Source organism: Tupaia chinensis, unplaced genomic scaffold (genome assembly GCF_000334495.1).
Source record: "Tupaia chinensis unplaced genomic scaffold, TupChi_1.0 Scaffold000045_1, whole genome shotgun sequence".
In the NCBI taxonomy this organism is placed as follows: domain Eukaryota; kingdom Metazoa; phylum Chordata; class Mammalia; order Scandentia; family Tupaiidae; genus Tupaia; species Tupaia belangeri.
Genome location: NW_006159501.1, coordinates 3,520,960 through 3,540,797, shown reverse-complemented (window position 1 = coordinate 3,540,797; position 19,838 = coordinate 3,520,960). Strand labels below are relative to the sequence as shown.

The 19,838-nt window shown below is 40.6% G+C and overlaps 1 protein-coding gene and 1 non-coding gene across 4 annotated transcripts in view; both read right to left on the bottom strand.

Annotated features, from left to right (window-relative positions):
• The window catches only part of NBAS (NBAS subunit of NRZ tethering complex), a 423,746-nt gene that overhangs the window by 223,861 nt on the left and 180,047 nt on the right, over positions 1-19,838 (bottom strand). For all 3 annotated transcript variants that reach the window (XM_014589621.2, XM_014589625.2, XM_006140811.3), the window contains 4 exons: positions 14,043-14,126; positions 8,231-8,384; positions 1,889-2,074; positions 41-214 (listed from right to left, as the gene is read on the bottom strand). In XM_014589621.2, the coding sequence (XP_014445107.1) occupies positions 41-214; positions 1,889-2,074; positions 8,231-8,384; positions 14,043-14,126 (598 nt within the window). The remainder of the gene's footprint in view (positions 1-40; positions 215-1,888; positions 2,075-8,230; positions 8,385-14,042; positions 14,127-19,838) is intronic.
• Positions 14,544-14,602, bottom strand: MIR9771I (microRNA mir-9771i). Its single transcript, NR_130599.1, has one exon. It is a non-coding gene; the product is annotated as a microRNA mir-9771i (primary transcript).

Sequence of the window (19,838 nt, the reverse complement as noted above, 5' to 3'; positions counted from 1 at the left end):
AAATTGCAGAGAATTTCAAGAAGTTGAAGTTTCTACTTACATCTGGCTTGGAATGCTGAAATATCTTCAGGGGAAATTTTAAGTCTCCTTTAGCTAACGTTACTAAGTATTCTTTCAATAGCTCATTAGCAGCACCAGGAGATTGTTTCTCACAACGATGAAGAAAGGGAACCATCCATTGGTAGGCACTTGTTACGTATTTGTCTTCAGAACACTGAAAGTATAATTGACCAAAACAAACAAGCATGAAATGAAATTTCTTACTGCACCAGAGAAGTTCTAACTTACAGATTATCTGAGTGATGTTAAAGAGTTTTGAACGCCCAAGACTCTATTAAAACACTTCAGTTCCCACTCACAGGTGGATTGGTATCAAGCAGGAGAATGCTCACCACTCCTAAGGCTCCAGAGCTAGCCACAGCACTGTCCCTGGTCGCCATCTCTTCAGACCTTAATCAATCTCTTTGGGGCCCCAAAGAGCTAAAACCTGGCTCAGGGAGACAAAGCAGCTGCAGCTACCTCACTCATGAGGTCCTCCAGAGCAAAGAGAAGTCCTAGTCCCACTCAAAAAGAGAGAGAGAGAATATCAAAGCAGGAGGGAGAGACCTTAGAACAACAGAAAGAGTGAAACAAAATAAAGGGACATAGATAAACAAAGAAGCCCTAGAAAAAGAGCCAGTGGAGAATCCTCATCTGTAACTGCCCAGAATCTCCCCTCACCTTTTCCTTGTTTCATTGTGCTCCTTCACATCTTCACAAAACTCCAAATGACAGAGATAAATTTACCCTCCAGTATTTTAAGAGGAGTAGCACATAAAACACAAAGCAATGTTCACTGGATGGGTTACCAGGAAAAGAAAATAATGAGAAAAAGAGAAGGTAGGAATAAAGGGAAAGAAGGAAAGATGAAAAGGTGATGAGAGGGAAAGAAAATGCAAGAGAGGGAGCTTAGGAGGGAGAAATAGAAAAGCGTCAAGAGGAAAGCAAATCCCCCAGGCAGCTGCAACGCACTCTCCTCCAGCCTGCTCAACCAACTGCCAAGACCAAAAGATGAGTGCTCCACAATTACCACCCTGGCACCATCATTCCTGCCTGTCTACTCACCGGGCAGAGTAGAAACCGAGTCCTAACTCTGAGAATAAAGTACATGACGACCTAAGAACAACCTAAGAATGCTGGGAAAATTCCCCTACACGTACTAACCCTGAAGCCAAGATGTCTTCTTCACACAGCCACCCAGCCCTCTGAACTCTGCTACTTTTTTTTTTTCTTTAACATCCTTGAAATATATATGTAACAGGGGATTTTAACATAGTGAGAGATTAGAAATGGCACTATCTGAAGGACAACTACTTTAGAAATGTGCCTAACTAGAAGAAGGAAGGAAAAAAGGAAGGAAGGAAAGAAAAAAAGACAGACAGACAGACAGACAGGCAGAAAGAAAGAAAGAGAACCTGTAATACAGATGAGTCTGAATAAAGAAGAAAAAAAAAAAGGAAAGATTAGAAATGGCACTATCTGAAGGACAACTACTTTAGAAATGTGCCTAACTAGAAGAAGGAAGGAAAAAAGGAAGGAAGGAAAGAAAAAAAGAAAGACAGACAGAAAGACAGACAGACAGACAGACAGGCAGGCAGAAAGAAAGAAAGAATAAGAACCTGTAATACAGATGAGTCTGAATAAAGAAGAAAAAAAAAAGGAAAGAAAAGAAAAAAAAGCCAAAATAGTTTTGTACGCCTTCAGTAATTTATCCACAACATTTCAGTTTAGCCAAAAGTAAAGAAACGACACGAAGTCCTCAAATGGAGGATAGTGCCTCTTTGGTTTGAGACATGCATTAATCAAAATACACAGGGAATATTTAAAAAGAAAGTTATAATAAACCCACACTCTTCATCAGTAGTCTCAGTTTTTCAATATCTTTCATCTGCTGGAGTTCTTTCAAGGTTAAAGTTAAGTCACAACCGGCTTCATAAACCAATGTTTCCAGAGTAACCAAATTATCACACAGAACCAGCAAGCCAGGAATACTCCGCTCCATTCCAAGCCGGATGAGTGACAACGCACAATCGACCTGAAATTGAAAAGCGATAGTAAGTCCCTGAGCATTATGTATTTCTTCTGTTTTCTAACGTAAAAACCCACAGTACAGAATCGAATATTAGGATTACTTTGTATAAACTGCATTACTGGCAATATATGGCTTTTGTTTACTACAAAAGCATTAGTGTTCTTTGTCAATTGCATCAGCATTGAAGTGTTTCAAAGGAATCAACCAGCAAGAAATACTGACGATAAAGACCTAAGTGGAAGACCTCTTACGTTTGTAGAGCATTACAGTTTCCAGCACAGTTTTACATATATTTCTCTATTTGATTCTCAAATTAAACTAAAAGGCAGAGGGAAAAAATCATAGCTATTAGTGATATGCCAAATTAATCTTATTTTCACTATACCACTCTGATTGCAAAAGGAATGTCTATTTCCAAGGCTCCCACTTGTACATTCCTATTCAGTACCTAACTTCTCCTACATAGAAGTCACACAATAAATATTTCCTGAGAAACTAGCTCTAGTACAAAAACTTGGCCTCCCCCCTGGGGGGTGACTTCTCGCTTTCTGTCTGTCTGTCTGGCATGCGCACGTGCCCTATAGCAAAAACCTCTCAAAAAAAAAAAAAAACTTGATCTCAATTCATATACTTACCCTTCACCAGACAGAAACGAAAAATGATTTCCAATAAATGCTCAGTCAACAGCCATTTGACCCCTATATGTCAGTCAAATGACATGCTCTGATTGATAGAGAAATCAACTATTGTGACCCAAACCCATAATCTCTCACCTACTTTTTACTCTGTGTAGCTAGATATTTAAATAATTACTTTAAATAATTTAGATAGTAAAATAATTACTTAATGAGGGTCTACTTTGAGCTAGGCATCACTCTAGGTATTAGCAATACACACGGAAAGATTCGGTCTCCTGCAAAGATCCCTCGGTCTACATGGGAATGACAATCCAGGAGGTGGGTGGCTGAAGTGCAGCGGAATGGCTGTGTGTGTGTGACTGGGATCTCAGAGAAGACAGCACCAGCCAATCCACAGTATCCCAGAGTTGCCTGGAGGAAACACCTACCGTGAACTTTGAGGACTCAGAGGATGTGAGTTCAGTGAAGGAGGAAGCTGAAGGGAAGGAGAACGGCAGGGAAGGCAAAGATGCAGTGTGTCGTGAAAGCACAACTAGTTCCACGTGACTGGACAGAAGGTGTACAGTGAAGGGATGACCAAGATGGCGTGAACAGTAAGGAGGAACCACATAAGGAAGATATTGTTAGCCACATGGAGGAACGTGCAGTCCTCCTGGAATATACTACTACGAAAGGATTTTTGACAAAACATCCCATAAATAGATTTACACATCAGAAAATCCATTCGGTAAACATTTACGAAATGATGAATGAAATGCAAATGATAAACTGGAAATGGACTAGAATGAAAATAAGTAGATGAGTCAGGAGAACTACAGTTACTAGTTTTAGAGGAATTCTAACCAAATATACTGACTTGCCCATTCATTCACCAAGTAGTATTCCCATTTATTCACATTGAGTAAATACTTCCTAAATGCTTCCTATGTACTTGGCAAAACAAATAACAAGGAGCTAAACTATGGCAGTGAGACTGAAGACATATGGAATGTGTATATAACAGATAATTCAAGAGACAGAATTCACAAAATCTCGTCAAATCAGATTAAGAATATGAGTAAGGATGTGTCTAGAATGACGACTTGAGTTTAGCACTCCTTACATGCCTTCCCCCTTTTCTCTCCCATGAAAGGAATAATACATAAAATAAAAGTAAAATCGTTAGTGGCCAGCATGATGATTATGGCACTGGAATCCCACATAGCTGACCGCAATTCGAGTCCCAGCCCTGGTGGCTTGCTTTCTTGCTTTCTCATTCTCTCTCTCTCTCTCTCTTTCTGTCTGTCTATCCCTGGTGAGTGCACAAGCCCTTAGCAATTTTTTTTTCAAAAATAATGATAAATAAAATTAAATAAATTATCTTTTTAAAAAATGGAGAAAATGACTAGGAGAGACAGAAAAACTTTGTGAGCTAAACTGTGATGGAAACAAGAAACTCAAACAAAAGCCAGGGAGAGAACAGCTCTGATTTTTTTTTTTTTTTTGTATTTATAAAATAGAATGGACTTAAATTTTATTTCCAAAAAAGGAGGAAAGGCAATCAATGTAATAAAGAAAAAGAGCCTAAAGATAAGGACAGCGAAAATGGCTGATAAGGTGACCTCAGCAGGTGAGAATGTCGATCCAGAACACAGGTAAAGGAACAGAACAGCCTTGAACATGAAGAGAGACCTCTCCCTCTGGGGAAAGCTGGGAAGAATAAGTACAAAGGGAAGGGCATTCTTAAGTTTTCAAATGAAATTCAAAGCAAAATCCTTTTCTGAGAATGATAAGGAGAGAGGTGGGGTACAAGGAATAGCAGGGGAGAAGAGGGAACAGCCATATAATGCAAAGAAAAATGCCAGCTGCTAACAAAACCCACTCAGAGCCTTTCAAAGACCTAGGAATTTACAGGTGAAGATAAAGCAAAAGAAACAAGAATGCATTTTTTTGGCTGGAAGGGTGGAGGGGATAAATCTGAGGAGGGAAAAGTACTGACAAGAAAAGCATGAGGCAAACAGGAGGGATTTGGTAATGCTTCAACAGATAAACGTTTTTAACTGAATGCTTAAGAGTAAAAAGAGAATTCACGTCTGAAAGGATACATATCTACCTACAGACCTATCTAAAAAAGAAAAAGAAAATAAAAATTGTCTCATGTGAATTTTCAGAATTAGGAAAACTTCATGCATAAAATGCAGCAAGTAGTAGTTTGAACACTGCACATTACTAATCTGTTAATACACCCACCAATTCATGATCCAAATTCTTGCTAATATCAATTTTGAATTTGTTGCCTTCCAAATACTTACTAAAGTAAAAATGTTTTAAAAATCAAAAATCAAAAACATCTTGTACACTGTAAAGATGTACAATGATTAGAAGTGAATCTTTAAAAATAAAAAAAATAAATTTTATAAAAGGATAAAGTACACTTAATAGAATTTCAAAAAAAAAAAAAAAAAGATTACTCTCACTTTAAATGAAAACAGGCTCTAATGCAACTTAGAAACTTATACTGTATACCCAAGCCCTCACCAGATAAAATTCCGCACTATAAAGCATTTTCCTAAACCAACAAACACATTGTGCTGAAGGCATTTATAGACGCTAAGGAAAAAGAAGTCCCACATCAATTAAACCTCTAAAAATGAAAAAGATAAAACTATGTCAGATATCACTTTGATTGTAGCATAAGCCACATGAAATGTCAATAAACACAAAGCTAAAATGAAACCCAAAAACTTCTATTGTGTTTTTCAATTAATGAATGCAATGTAAAAACAAAAGCCAACTGATGCACCCCCAAATTATTTTTCTTTCCTTATAATTATCCCCAATATTACAAGAAGAATTCAAAAGATCTAAGAATTATTGCTAGACTATTAAAAAAATTGAAATTTCAGAAAGCTTTGTAGTTGTTCGTAAACTTTATTTTTTATTTTTTTAATTTTTCCCCCTATTATGGCACATGTACTCACCAGGGACACTGAGAGAGGCAGAGAGACAGAAAGTGAGAAATCATCCCCTGGGGGGATGGCCATGCTGCAATCCTTCCTCCTCCATTTTCCTCCCGAGATTTTAGTCATGCACACCCATGTACCCGGCATGAGTTTTAAGCTGCCAGGTCCAGGACTTGAATCGCAGTCAACTATATGGGAGTCCACATAACCATTAATCCACCTGCTGGTCCCTTATAGCAGTTTTAGGTTTATAACAGAATTGGGCAGAAAGTACAAAGAGTTCCCATAAATCTCCCTGTGTCCTTCAAGACACACACACACACACAAAACCTACCCCACAACTTACATCCCCCACCAGAGTGGACATTTGTCACCCGTGATGAACGTGCTCGACGCGCACTCCAAGTCCACGTTTTCCATTGGGCTGCCTTCTAGGTGATGCTGAGCCCTGGGTCGGCCTGACCCCTGCCTACCTTCCAAATGTCCTGAAAACTAGTTTCAGCCATCAGAGTCAAGATCTTAATGTCACCAACCCTTTACGCATTCCTCTTTGTGTACTTTAATTTACACCGAATTTTCCTATAACGCAGCTACTACATAAATTCAGGAAAGATTTTACTCTATCTTGTTAAAAATTTTATCATGAGTTAGTTGTTCACGTCACCGGCAACAATTTGTGGCATTTAACTCAACAGTACACCAACCCTAAATCTGTGTGCAATTTTGGATTACATATTCAAAGGGATTTCTCACTGACTTTATTGTCTAGTATTGTCATGACCAAGCATTTACGTATTTTATGTATCCTATTGTAGTTAAGTCATTATATTAACTTTCTGGAAATTGTTGTGTAGATAAAATATGATATTTACAATTTTCATGTCAGCATGAGAAGGAAACATTATAAAATACTTGCTATGAAGAAAGATACTATGGTCTAAGAAGAGCTCCTTTTTCAAAGATTTGTGCATCTCGTTCTCAATCATTAAGATTTGTGTAGCTGATCAGTTTATATGAACTCTATAAGAAAGATCACACAGAGGCCTGCATTTTGTCTGGTTCTGCCAGTGTGCGTCCCTGGACAAGTTGCTCACTTTCTTTCCTGTGGACCTTGGGTTATCTATCTGTAAAACATAGAATTAGATTAGAATATCTCCAAAGATTCTTTTCATTGTGTAGAGTAAGGTCCTAAACATTTCCATATGGCCCTTAGCCAGCTTCAAAGACTTGAAAAATCCATCATATATATTCATGGCCATCACCCAAGAAGTTCAGGCTAGAATATTCACATCAGCTCCAGCAAATAATTCATCTTTAGTTCTATGAATTCTATAAATAGAAATTAGATTAAGCTGGAATTCAAAAAGGCTATTATGGGGAAACCCAGGGCCGTGCCCAGTACACTGCGCAGAAATTTAAACAAAGCAGTTGGTACTACTCCCGCAGAACTGCTGCTCGCCAGGCCCGCAGGAACCCATCTTCCTGGAGAAGGAAAGAGAGAAGAGTGATATGAGGACAGGCGGGCCAAAGCCAAGGCGGCGAGTAAAAACCAAAGGCCCTGCACTGGCCAGAGCTAGGACAGAAAGTCACAGAGCATTCTGTCCCTGTGCTGTGAATGAGCAATCTCTGTTCTTTAAGATGCAGACAGTTGCTTACATTTACACCACACTGAGTTGGCAGTTCTTAACGCTCCCTCACAAGTACTACAGGAACTAATAACCCTAGCAGAAAACTAAGGTAGTGAAACATGAGCGGTCTAGTTCTAAGGTCCAATAGTCAGAGTCAACCTTACAATTGAGAAACCAGAGGTCAGTACAGTCCTTGTCGCTCTCTCCCACACACACATCCCCTCTCTGATGCAGCTGTTTTGCATCTTGGCAAGGGATGTAAGAACAGGGAGAAACAAGGCATGGACTTAAGGGAAACATGACCAACAGCTTCGAATGACAAATTCACAGTCAGCTGCATTACTGCAATGGAACACAGGACTAATCAGCCATTTCTATGTTGACACAATCTTTTCAATTAATATGCTACTGAGCCTCTTAAAAATGGAGAAAATTGGGGTCAGCAGGTGGCATGGTGGATAAGGGCACTGGACTCCCATATGTCTGACCCTGGTTTGAGTCATGGACCAGTCATCTTGCTTTCTCGCTTTCTTTCTCTCTCTCTCTCTCTCCCTCTCTCCCTCTCTCTCTCTCTCTCTCTCTCTCTCTCTTTTCTCCCTCCTTCCCTCCCTCCCTCCTCCCCCGGTCAAATTTAAATAAATAAAGATAAATAAAATAATTCTTTTAAAAAATAGAGCAAATCAGGGACAGTATATTTTGCAGCTTACATTTGAAACAAAGATTTTGGACAACTTGTCTTAGTATGCATTTGCTCTGTAAAAATTCCAAACAAAAAACACCAAAAGCATCAGAGAGAAGATAAGTGAACAAACATAATAAGAAATGTTTATTTCCCCCTTTACCAATTATATCCGTGATTCCTGGCCTGACCAGGGCACCAGCTGCACGGACTGAATGCTCAGACCACACCAGCCCTGCTATCCCGGCTGAGCGCGGCCGGTGTCTCCTCACCTGTCGCGCGTAATGCTCTATTTCCTCTGCTCTGGTCCGGTACCAGTCCATGGCCTCCTCCACTGCAAGCTGGGCTGACCTGTACCTCAGCAACTCGGGCTGTGCAGCATACAAGAACTCACTTTCGTCTTGGAGACTCGGCTCAACGACCATTCTGCAAAGCACAAAAGGTACAATGAACAACTAACAAGTGTGCTGGGAAAACACACAATTTTGTGAAAGACAGAAACAGATGAGGAGAGAACAGGTTGTAGCGACACACCATGGGTGTGCGAGTGTGTGTGTGTTCTTGTATGTGTGTGCACACTTACAAGACAAATGAGACATTTTTAGGATGCTTCATTTATTTTCCCACTGGCTTTCCCAATTTCAAAAATCAGAATGGATAATAAAACAACTATGCCACGAATCAATCAACTAAGTATTAACAAAATCGAAATCACCCTGGGAAGCTTCACACAGTGCACACCGCTGGGTGGCTACCGCAGGCCTGCTAAATCAAAACCACCCGTGACAGCCAGGCAGGCCTCGTTTAGGAAACACCCCCAAGTGATTCCAATTTGAATCTGGAGTTTAAAATCCTTGCCTTGAACATTAATGAAAATAAGAGGAAATATACCTTATTTATTTGATGACAAGACCCCACAGAGGGCCAGAAACACAGGACTGTCCCGCCATGTACACAGCACGGACCTGCGCTATGCCATTTCCCAGCAGGTGTGAGAAGAAAGATCTTAGAGGAATATACGCGGGGATGACATCCCAGATTATGAGGAATTTTTACAAAGATGGTTATTACAGCCAATTGCCTTCTATGGTTAAGGACTAGGAAAAGAGCAGAAAGTAACCTAAACTAAGAAACCTCATGTGCACACGCAGAAAACACCTCTTTCAGATATTCTTGCTTCTCCAGCAAGCTGGCAGCACATGTTGGGGGAAGGACTACTAGAATTATTACTACTACAGGGCAGTGTGCTTTGGAGTCAGAACTGAACCTGAAGCTCAAATTCATCGCTCAAAGCTGTGCAACTGCTTATTAATGACTTAAGAAAGACTAGCCTAGGGGCCAGTTAGGTGGTGGAGGTTAGGGTGGCTGGACCCACATGGCCAACTGCTGTTAGGAGTCCCAGACCTAGTTAGGATGGATACCAAACTCCTACATGGCCAATAGTGGTTCAAGTCGAGGGCCTGGTGGCTTGGAAAAAAAAAAACTAACACCTGTGTATGCAGGCACATGTGTGCACAAGCCCAAAATTCCAAGAGGAGAATGGAGAAGGGGGTGCAGCATGGCAGTCCCCCTGGGGGATGATTTCTCACTTTCCCTCTCTGTCTCTGAATCTCTGGGGATGATTTCTCACTTTCCCTCTGTCTCTGAATCTCTGGGGATGACTTCTCACTTTCCCTGTCTCTGAATCAATCAATCAATCAATCAATCAATCTCTCTCTCTCTCTCTCTCTGACTAGTGCACACACCCTATGTCAAAACCTTACCCAAAAAAAAAAAAAAAAAAAAAAAAAAAGACACATGCATCCTCTCAAAATCAGGAGAATGGAGAAGGGATTAAGGCATGGCCATCCTTCCTATAAGGTGTTTTCTCACTTTTTCCTCTCTCTCTCTGTCTCCAGTGAGCACATATGCCCTACGGCAAAAAAAAAAAAAAAAAAAAAAGAAGAAAAGGTTAAAAAAAAAAATGGGGCTAATATGCAAAAATGTTGCAAAAATTCAAATGTAAACGAAGTCCACAGAGGGCACTGCCTGGTGCGGAGCAGGTGCTTAATTCCATGGTTAGTTACTTGTTAACGGAAGTCCTGGCAGCTGTAGCATACAAGCAGACATGAAAGCCTGTGCACTTCAGGGCAGTTCATGCACATGCCTTTGACAACCTACACCACAGAAGGCCTCCCTGCGTGTGGAATGTCCTTCACCTGACTACTCTCACCGTTTCCCGCATCCTTACCGGGATTTTCCCCATCACTGACACACGAGCCACATCGCTGCTCTTGGAAGGTGTTCAGTCTGCCCCATTTCTGCCAAGAAAATCTGTCACCAGCAATCTGAGTTCCTTGGATGCTCTTCTCAGCCCTTACAAAGTTCCCTCTCAGCACCACCAGATGAAATCTGTTTTCTTTTAGAAGTACACTTCCCTTTCATTCCAGTATTTCTCTCATTTTCCCAACAGTTTCTTTTTTTTTTTTTTTTGAGAGGTTTTCACTATAGGGCGTGTGCGCTCGCCAGACAGACAGAGAGAGACAGAGAGACAGAAAGCAAGAAATCACCCTGCAGGGGGGATGGTCACGCCGCAATCCCTTCTCCTCCATTCTCCTCTCGAGATCTTGGGCACACACGCACATGTGCCCAGCATGAGTTTTAAGCCACCGGGTCCAGGACACGAACCATGGTCGACTACGTGGGAGTCCAGCAACATAGCCATTACACTAACTGCTGGTTCCCCCAACAGTTTCTTTTCAGATACCTTTTCAAGAACTTTCTCCTCCACCCAACCATTAGAAACCAGCACCTCTGGGGACCAGCACATGGTTTAATGATTACGTCGCTGGCCTCCCATGTAGGCAAACTCGGCTTGAGTCCTGGACCTGGTGGCTTAAAAATCACACGTGTGCATGTGTGCGTGCGGAAAGTCCCAAGAGGAGAATGAAGGAGAAGGGATTGCAATGTGGCCATTTTCTCTGGGGGGGGGATTTCTCACTTTCTGTCTGTCTCTGCCTCTCCAGTAAGCACACACACTCTATAGCAAAAACAAAACAAAACAAACAGCACCTCTGAATGCTTAGTCCAGATTGCTTCTCTTCTGACTGTACACCCTCTCCAGGTCACCCCTTTGACTGCACAACCGAGTGACTACAGATATTAAGGCAACTGTACTTTTACCCTTAACCCAGTCTTCACTTAGAAGTTTCAACCTCTCCCTGCTATTTTTAATTTGAGTTTTCACAGGCACTTTAAGTACACTAAGTTCGAAACTGAGTTCATGATATCCTCTGGTAATACAGTCTTCTCTAACACAGAAACCTGGTTCTGTCAGCCCCATGCCCACAATACCCACTCACACAGATTGCAACCTGCCTTGAACTCACAGCCTCCCGGTGATGCCATCTCACTTTGGTTCTGTCTACTTCAATGATACCTGTTTATTTTCGGTCCTTCAAGAGGGTCTTGCCTTGAGCCTCCCACGCTTCTTCCCTCTACTTAGATCACTCCTCTCTCTCACTTGCCAAACTCGCCTTCTACTAATTCCCACATACCCTTCAATCTCAGGTTCCACCTCAGTTCCCGGCAAAGCCGTCCTTGACCTGCGCTGAGTGGAGGTCCGTACTGTGGGCCCGCAGTGGCCCTGCACTTGTCTCTCACAGCACTCCTGACCTTAGTCACTGACAGCAGCTGTGGCTTTCCTGCTGGGTCATATGTTTCATGGGGACAGGACTACATCTCTTTCTTCCCTCAATATTCCTGAACCTAGCAGAGGACAGGAACTGATTAAATGAATAAGGATTAAGATAAAGCCAGCATTACTGAAAATCTCCATTATCTTTCCTTCTGTAGAACTTTTCCTGGCTTTACGTTTTTCAGAGATTTAGGAGTTCCAGCACAGCAAGGTCTGCATACATTTTAACTTGCTATGGTTGGTCTAAGAAATTCTCTCATTCCTTTCATCCACTTGTTAGGATAAAAAAAGAAGACACAGGCTGAGCCAGCAGGTGGTGTGATGGGTAAGGCACTGGGCGACCATATGGTTGACCCGGTTTGAGTCCCAGACCCAGAGGCTTGAAAATCCGAACAGATAGATAGATAGATGTTTTAAAAAGAAAAAAGAAAAAAAAAAAAGACATAGGCTAGAAAGAATGAGAAGCATGAGATGAATAGGCCAGGTCCTCAAACCAGGGCTTACTCTGTAAAAGGCACCATTTCAAATCAAGAGAATCTGTGGTCAACAGTGTCACCTCACCTCTTCCACCACAGCCACTGCCTCAACCACCCACCTTTTTCAATTGATCTACCTCTTCAGTCTCTCATTACAACTGGTAAATACAGACTTCTAGCTAAATATACCATCCATTAAGCTCTAGTTTCACCTGAAACTCCACTGAGTGACAGTAAAAACATCTTTTTTAAAGACACTGGGAAGAAAAAGCCCTCAAGGAGAAACAGATACATGGAATAAACAGCAACTAAATCATTATTTTCATTCTCGGAAATCAAGAGATAATGACCGAAACTAAAAAATCAAGAAACACATGCACAATTACGTTATTTCTGAGACAGGGAGGTCAGTACCAAAAATGCGCAAGAAGAACTGAAAGGACGTTCTGCTAGAGAACAGGACTCAGGGAGAGGGGTCTGCGGTTTGGGGTCTCACTTTCTTTAAAACAAGCTTTGTAGATCACTTTACTGTTTGTCACCATACACAATTTGGAGGGGGAAAAAAGGCTAAAGGACAGTTTTTAAAAAGTGAGTAATAGCGAGGTCGGCAGGTGGTGTAGTGGTTAAGGCACTGGACACCCGCCCGATTACGATTCGAGTCCCAGACTTGGCGACTTGAAAACCATGCCAGACATGACTTTTTGTGCGTGGGTGCCCAAATTCCTAAAAGGAGAATGGAGGAGAAGGGACTGTAGTGTGGCCATCCCCCCGGGGGCTGATTTCTCTTTGTCTATCTCTCCGGTGAGCACACACTCCCTATAGCAAAAATCTGTTCCAAAAAAAAAAATCAAGAACAAAAGCGTACATATAACTTGATTAAAACTATGAGAAATTTATCTGTACTGGGTGGGGGGGTCTTCAAAAAGTTCGTGGAAAATGTCTGGCTCTATTTATCGAGTGATTAAGGGAGCTGGACAAAGTCCATGGTTTAAGTCCCCACCCAGGCAGCTTGAAAAACATGACAGGCACGTGTGCATGCAAGTCCGAAATCCTAACAGGGTGAAGAAATCCAGGAAAAGAATGGTGGAGTGACCACGTCCCATCAGGAGGTACCTTCTCATTCTACCTCTCTCTCTCTCTGACAAGTGCATGTGCCCTCTGGCAAATTTAAAAAAGAAAAGAAAATGTGTATTATGAAAAAACTGTACATGAAGCACGAAAGTGTCTTACACCACAATAAACTTGATTCTAATTCCATTTTCTATAAACTTTCTCATGTCCCCTCACACATGTGAAAGACTGAAAGGAAATCATTCAAAATAAAAGAGTTGTTATAATAATCATTTTTTAAATAATCGTTTTATTGTACTTAATAGTTTCTCATGAGAAAGAGGTTAACATAAGCCTGGTGTGGTGGGGTACACCTGTAGTCTCAGTTGGAAAAGTGAGGCAGGAAGATTGCCACATGGCAAAACTTTGCTTTTACAAATTTTTTTTTAAAAAATTAACATAGCAAAGAGGTTTTTTTCTTTTTTAATTTCACTTAAAGGGCCAGCAAGTAGACCCTTAAGCAGGTAGTGGTTAAGGTGCTAGATTCCTACATGGCCAACCATGATTCAAGTCCCAGACCCAGCAGTTTGAAAATCATGCCAGGCACACATGAATGCATGCCCCAAAACCCAGGAAAATGGAGGAGAAGGGATTGGAGCATAGTTATTCCCCCAAGGGAGTGATTTCTCACTTTCCCTCTCACTGTCTCTCTCTCCGGTGAGCACACAAGCCCTATAGTAAAAACCTAATAAATTTCACTCAAAATCTCTAAATCTGGAAGTCCATAAAGGGAGAGGGCATAGGTCACTCACTACTTTCACAGGGCGGTCTACTCACCCATCCCACAAAAAATGAGGCTGCCTCATTTTGGCTCATACTGACCTGCACTGCAGCTCTTCGCACCAATCTTTAGCTCGGTGTTGACGTTCATGCCAAGGAATGATCAGCAGGGAGTCACCATTATGACTTAAAATGAAAAAAAAAAAAAAGTTAAAATACACACTACCTCAATGACTAGCTACACACAAAATATGATGCAAAAGTTATCTCTATAACCTGAAGCTCCAAGATCCCTATATTGGGATTTTAAATGGCACATGGTACATATTCTATATAATACGTAAAAGAGAAATATCATATCTCTGCGTTCTCCTCAGTAATAAGTGATTCAAAAGAAAAGGAAAATTCCAAACAAAAATTTGACAAGGAATTAAAGGACAATACAGGTATGTGTTCACTCCCACGTTCTAAAACATCTATCAAGAGCCTGTATTGTGTATTCTTAATACCAGTATAAATGGTCCCACGCCCACAAGCTTGCAAACTAGAGCAAGGCTACTAAATCAAATTTCCTGCAAACACAGAAATGTTCTATTGGGTCACTGGGAAAGTCATGACGCATTTTTCCATAGAAAAACACAGAATAAGACGTCATGACTTTTCCAACAAACCAATATATCTGTACATATATTAAGCACTTGAAATAAGGCTACGGGTACTACAAAAGTGAACTTCCGTTCATCTGAATTGATTTAAATTTAAACAACTATATGTGGCTAGTGGCTACCATGGTGGATAGCACAGACTTATGGTATAAGTACATAGAAGGAATGGAAAATGATTTTGAAGAGTAAGAAGTATCTCTAAAGATGACAAAAAGAGGGACCAGCAAGTGGTATGATGGTTAAGGTGCTGGACTCCCACATAGTCAACTACAGTTCGAGTCCCAGACCTGGCAGCTTGAAAATCATGCTGGGTACATATGCATGTGTGCCTAAAATCCCAGGAGAATGGAGTAGAAGGGATTAAGGCATAGCCAACCCACTCACAGGGTGATTTTTCACTTTCCCTCTCACCGTCTTTATCTGTCTCTCTGGCAACCACACATGCCCTATGACAAAAACCTAAAAATTTTTTTTTAAATAAATTAAAGGACAAAGGTGGTGGATATGATGGTAGTGGAGGAATGAAGACAGAAATTTTGGTGGTGGTAACTACAGGGGTGGTGGCAACTGTAATGATTTTGGAAATTATAGTGGACAACAACAACCAAATTATGGACCCATGAAAAGGGGCAGTTTTGGTGGAAGAAGCTCGGGCAGTCCTTGTGGTGGTTATGGATCTGGTGGTGGAAGTGCTGGATATGGTAGCAGGAGGTTCTAAAAACAGCAGAAAGGGGCTACAGTTCTTAGCAGGATAGAGAAAGTGAGGAGTTGTCAGGAAAGCTGCAGGTTACTCTGAGAGAGTCGACCCAAATGCATTAGAGGAACTGTAAAAATCTGCCACAGGAGGAACAATTATCCACAGTCAGAAAGTTACTGAAGCTTAAAGAGGAAACCCTTCTTGTTCAGGACTGTCAGAGCCACAGTTTGCAAAAAATGCAGCTGTTAATTAATGCAATGTAGTATCAATTAGATGTACATTCATGAGGTCTTTTATCTGTTGTAGCTTTGTCTTTTTCTTTTTCTTTTCATTACATCAAGTATATTGCCCTGTAAATTGTGGTAGTGGTACCAGCAATAAAAAAATTAAGTAATTTTTGGGACCAACAGTTAGCGTAATGGCTATGTTGCTGGACTCCCTTATAGTCAACCACGGTTCGTGTCCCGAATCCGGTGGCTTAAAAATCACACCGGGCTTGTGTGTGTGCGTGCCCAAGATCCCAAGAGGAGAATGGAGGAGAAGGGACTGCAGCGTGGCCATCCCCCCGGGGGGTGATTTCTCACTTTCTGTCTCTCTGTCTCTCTCTGTCTGTCTGGCAAGTACACGTGCCCTATAGTAAAAACCTCTTCAAAAAAAAAAAAAAAAAAGGAATTTTTAACTTTTCAAAATAATTAAAGTGAGGGAAGGATAGTATGGTATGGCTGCAGATCAGTGTGCTACAGATCAGGAGACTGGGAAACAGAAGCAAGTCTGTCTGAATCAGCTATGCTGTCTCTGGCATATGACCTTCTAAAGAAGAGGGCTCTAGGCATTATCTCTAGGGTCCCTCATATCCACGGATCTGTGCTAACATCGGAATCATTCTGAATTAAGAGTAAGACCAAAATTGAAAAAACAAACTTGATTGCCTTGCTTTTATAGTTTAATGAAACATTTTCTCTCATATTTCTGAGTATCAATAGTAACATTTTTCTAAAATGTCTCATAGTTCCAGGAAAAGGATTACACTACCTTATGTTATTAGGTTAGGAAACATGCTCTGCACAAGAAACACTTCGTAGACATTGGGAAATTATGTTGGTGAAGAGGTTGGTCTTCATATAAAAAGTTAATAGGAAACCACTGGAGGGTTTTAAAGCGAGAGGGAAGCTAATGAGGTCTGGGAAGGGGCAGAACTGATTCATCAATCAGCGGCATTGTCCTTGCAGTTATCATTATGGAGGCAAATTACCCAAAGTCAAGGTTCCCTATTAGAGATACAAAATAAGAACTTCATCTTATTGTAATTTTTGAGAGATATTTTTGAGAGCACTCTCCAGCACTCAACAGAGAGACTGAGATAGACACAGAGACAGAAAGTGAGAAATCATCCCCCAGAAGGAATGGCCACACCACAATCCCTTCTCCTCCATTATCCTCTTGGGATTTTGAGCATGCATGCACATGTGCCCAGCGTGAGTGGTAAGCCACCAGGTCCAGGACTTAAACTGCAGTAGACTACATGGAGTCCAGCGACACCAACTATTACGCTATCTGCTGGTCCCAGTATTACATTATATATTAAAATCATGGTTTTTTGGCTATCACATAATATCCTAGCAAACTACGTACCAGAGATACATTTTTGAAGGTATTTGAGTTCATGTTTTTAAATTGCTGAATCATACGGTTGATAATTTAGAATGAATGCCACAATCACACTGTCATTTGTCACCAAATAAAAAAAACGATTTCATTTTCTACTATGTCAATAACAAATATTTTATCACAGACCACTGAAATGGAAAGTAAAAAGATAACATTTGGACACAGTGATGATGATAATGCTTACTCTTCGAACATAAGAATACATTATAGCAATGAATTGAAGAACACGAAAAATAAAAAGAAACCTAGCAAGCTATTATGGCTTTTCTAATTAAAGTAGACACGGTTCCTTAAGCTACACAGAATGTTTCCTCAAAGAATCTTAGAAAAATGTATCACAGGTTGAGATGTGTATTTTCTATACAAAATACATATTAGATACAAGAATTATTACTAAAATGATTAGTAATGGTGTGGGATGCTCTGAAGAATAATACTTACTTGGCATTTAGAGACTAGAAAGCTGTAAAACTTTGTTATCTTCACTGAACAGAAATGACTAAGAAAACATACTGGCTTTTAACCTAAACGCATTCTCCTCAGAGGCTCACTCCGAATGGTCCCGAAGGGTCCTGGGATAATAAAGGATTTCTGCTGCATCTTCAAGGCACAGCACAACTGGCCCGTTTCTCCATGTGCTGATCAGCACCGACACAGTAGTAATAACAGCAGTGTTATAATCCTTCTACTATACCACAGTATAAGGGTCAGCAATGACAATTATCTCTAATGAGTATGATGCCTTACCAGGCCCAGTAGTATACAATGCCTTTAACATACAGTGCCTCAACACAGTCATACCAATCTAATGTAGTAGATGACACTGTCTTCCTCATATTACGATGACAAAACTGAGGTACAAGTCAACTTGTACAAGTCCACCCCCACAAAGCTAATATAAAGCACAGCCAGGATCAGAACAGGATCAGACAAAATCCACAGTTCAGCTTTTAGCTAGCATGCTATACACCACTACAAAGAACGGGGAGGCTACTATCTGGCCCCAAGTACATTCCCCCAGGCTCTTATTTCATACGTAAAAGCTGCCAGTCAGATTTGTGCATCTCAGATAGAAGGCAATTGGAGCTTTCCCAAGATTAAATACAGACACTCAAGACCATGTACATGCACATTTAAAGGATCCATGTCAACTAAGATATACCACCAGTAGATTACTAGTCTTACGAAACTCATATCTACCAAGTATGGCTTAATCATAGGTCTGATCACTAAGAGTTATGTAAAAAAACAAAAATGTTTTCTTTTTTAAGTTGTTTTTGTTTGTTTGGTTGGTTTTTTTTTTGTTTTTGTTTTTGTTTTTGTTTTGCTAAAATATATATATATATATACATATGCTTTCCGGAGAGAGTCAGAGAGAGGTAAACTGAAAAATCACCCCTCAGGGGGATGGCCACACTGCAATCCCTTCTCCTCCATTCTCTCCTCGCGACCTTGGGCACCCATGCACACACACACTATATGTTTTTCAAGCAACCAGGTCCAGGACTAGAACCACATAGTACGCCATGTGGGATCCAGCCACCTTAACCTCCTCCAGGCCACCTGCTGGCCCTATGCTCTTTTATTTTCTTATAAGACATTTCAACAAAATTAATTATTTTATTAAATTTTAGGAATGTAAAGTGCTTGCTATAGCAGCATCATATTCTTTATTTTGCTCAGATGACAGCATTTAGGAAACAGGCAGGACCTCATTCCCAGGCAGAGCAGGAACTCCTCAAAGACAAAATCTTTATTTTGTCTCCAGCTGTATTCTCAGCATCTAACAATGCCTGGCAGTTAGCAGAATCTAAATAGCTTGAGCTGGCTAATAACGCTACAAAGAATTATCGAAGTGATTTCACAAGTATCACAAAAATTTAAGACTGAAATACAGCATTGGAAGGGGATAATTTGTTCATTAAAAAAGACACATCATGGAGGTATGTTTATGTAGGATATGTAGACCTCAGTGAAAATGAGACTGCTTACCTAATAAGTTATAAAACTGAAGGAACAGTAAGCTAGTGATGGTGTACACCTGTCACCTAGAAAGTTCATTACTTCCCAAAATCCCACCATTACTTTTTGTAAGTTGAAAGAGAGAGAGACAGAGAGACGGAGAAACAGGGTCTTGTGGCTCTGAGATTCCCTGCTTCTGCCACCCTCCCCACGCACCACCACCACAAGCCTTCCAGACAGATGGGAGCACAGTGTGCCCAGCCTGTTTCAGGATGACCCAGAATGCAACCGCAGCCTTCCACGTGGCTCCAGCATCGAAGAGCAGTGCATTCCCGCCTGCACCAGTGGGACTGGGTCCTCACCATTCCTCTCAGTTCAAAATAATTGATTGGATCTGTTCTTTTCTTTCAAAAATGCTCAAATTTTAGCTACTTAACCTTTCATAAAGCAGAATGACAGAATGCTTAATAAAATTCAGAGAAAACCTTGTTCATTAACTCAGTTCACAACTAAAATAGTCATCCAAGTATTACTAAATGGTTTGGATGAGAGCATGGCTCAAAAAACCTAGAAATCATACTGTTCCTTCTACAGAACTAGAGAAAGTTTGGGTGGCTGCCAAACTTACACTTCGAATCTGAAGTTCTATAAACACAAAACTTTATACTGCACTGATGTATACTTTAACTTACTCTATTTTTCCCCCTTTGCCTAGGAAGTCAAAATTTAAATGCATCTTCCCCACTAAGAGAAAGTAGTTATAGGGTAAACTTAAATTATCTCTTTACAAAATAATGGTACTTTTGCTTAATTTTAGGATTCTTTAAATTAAAACCCTATTCTTTTTTTTCCAAACAATAAAATATGCTGGTTTCATCTGAATGTAACATTTATCTGTCAGCAGGA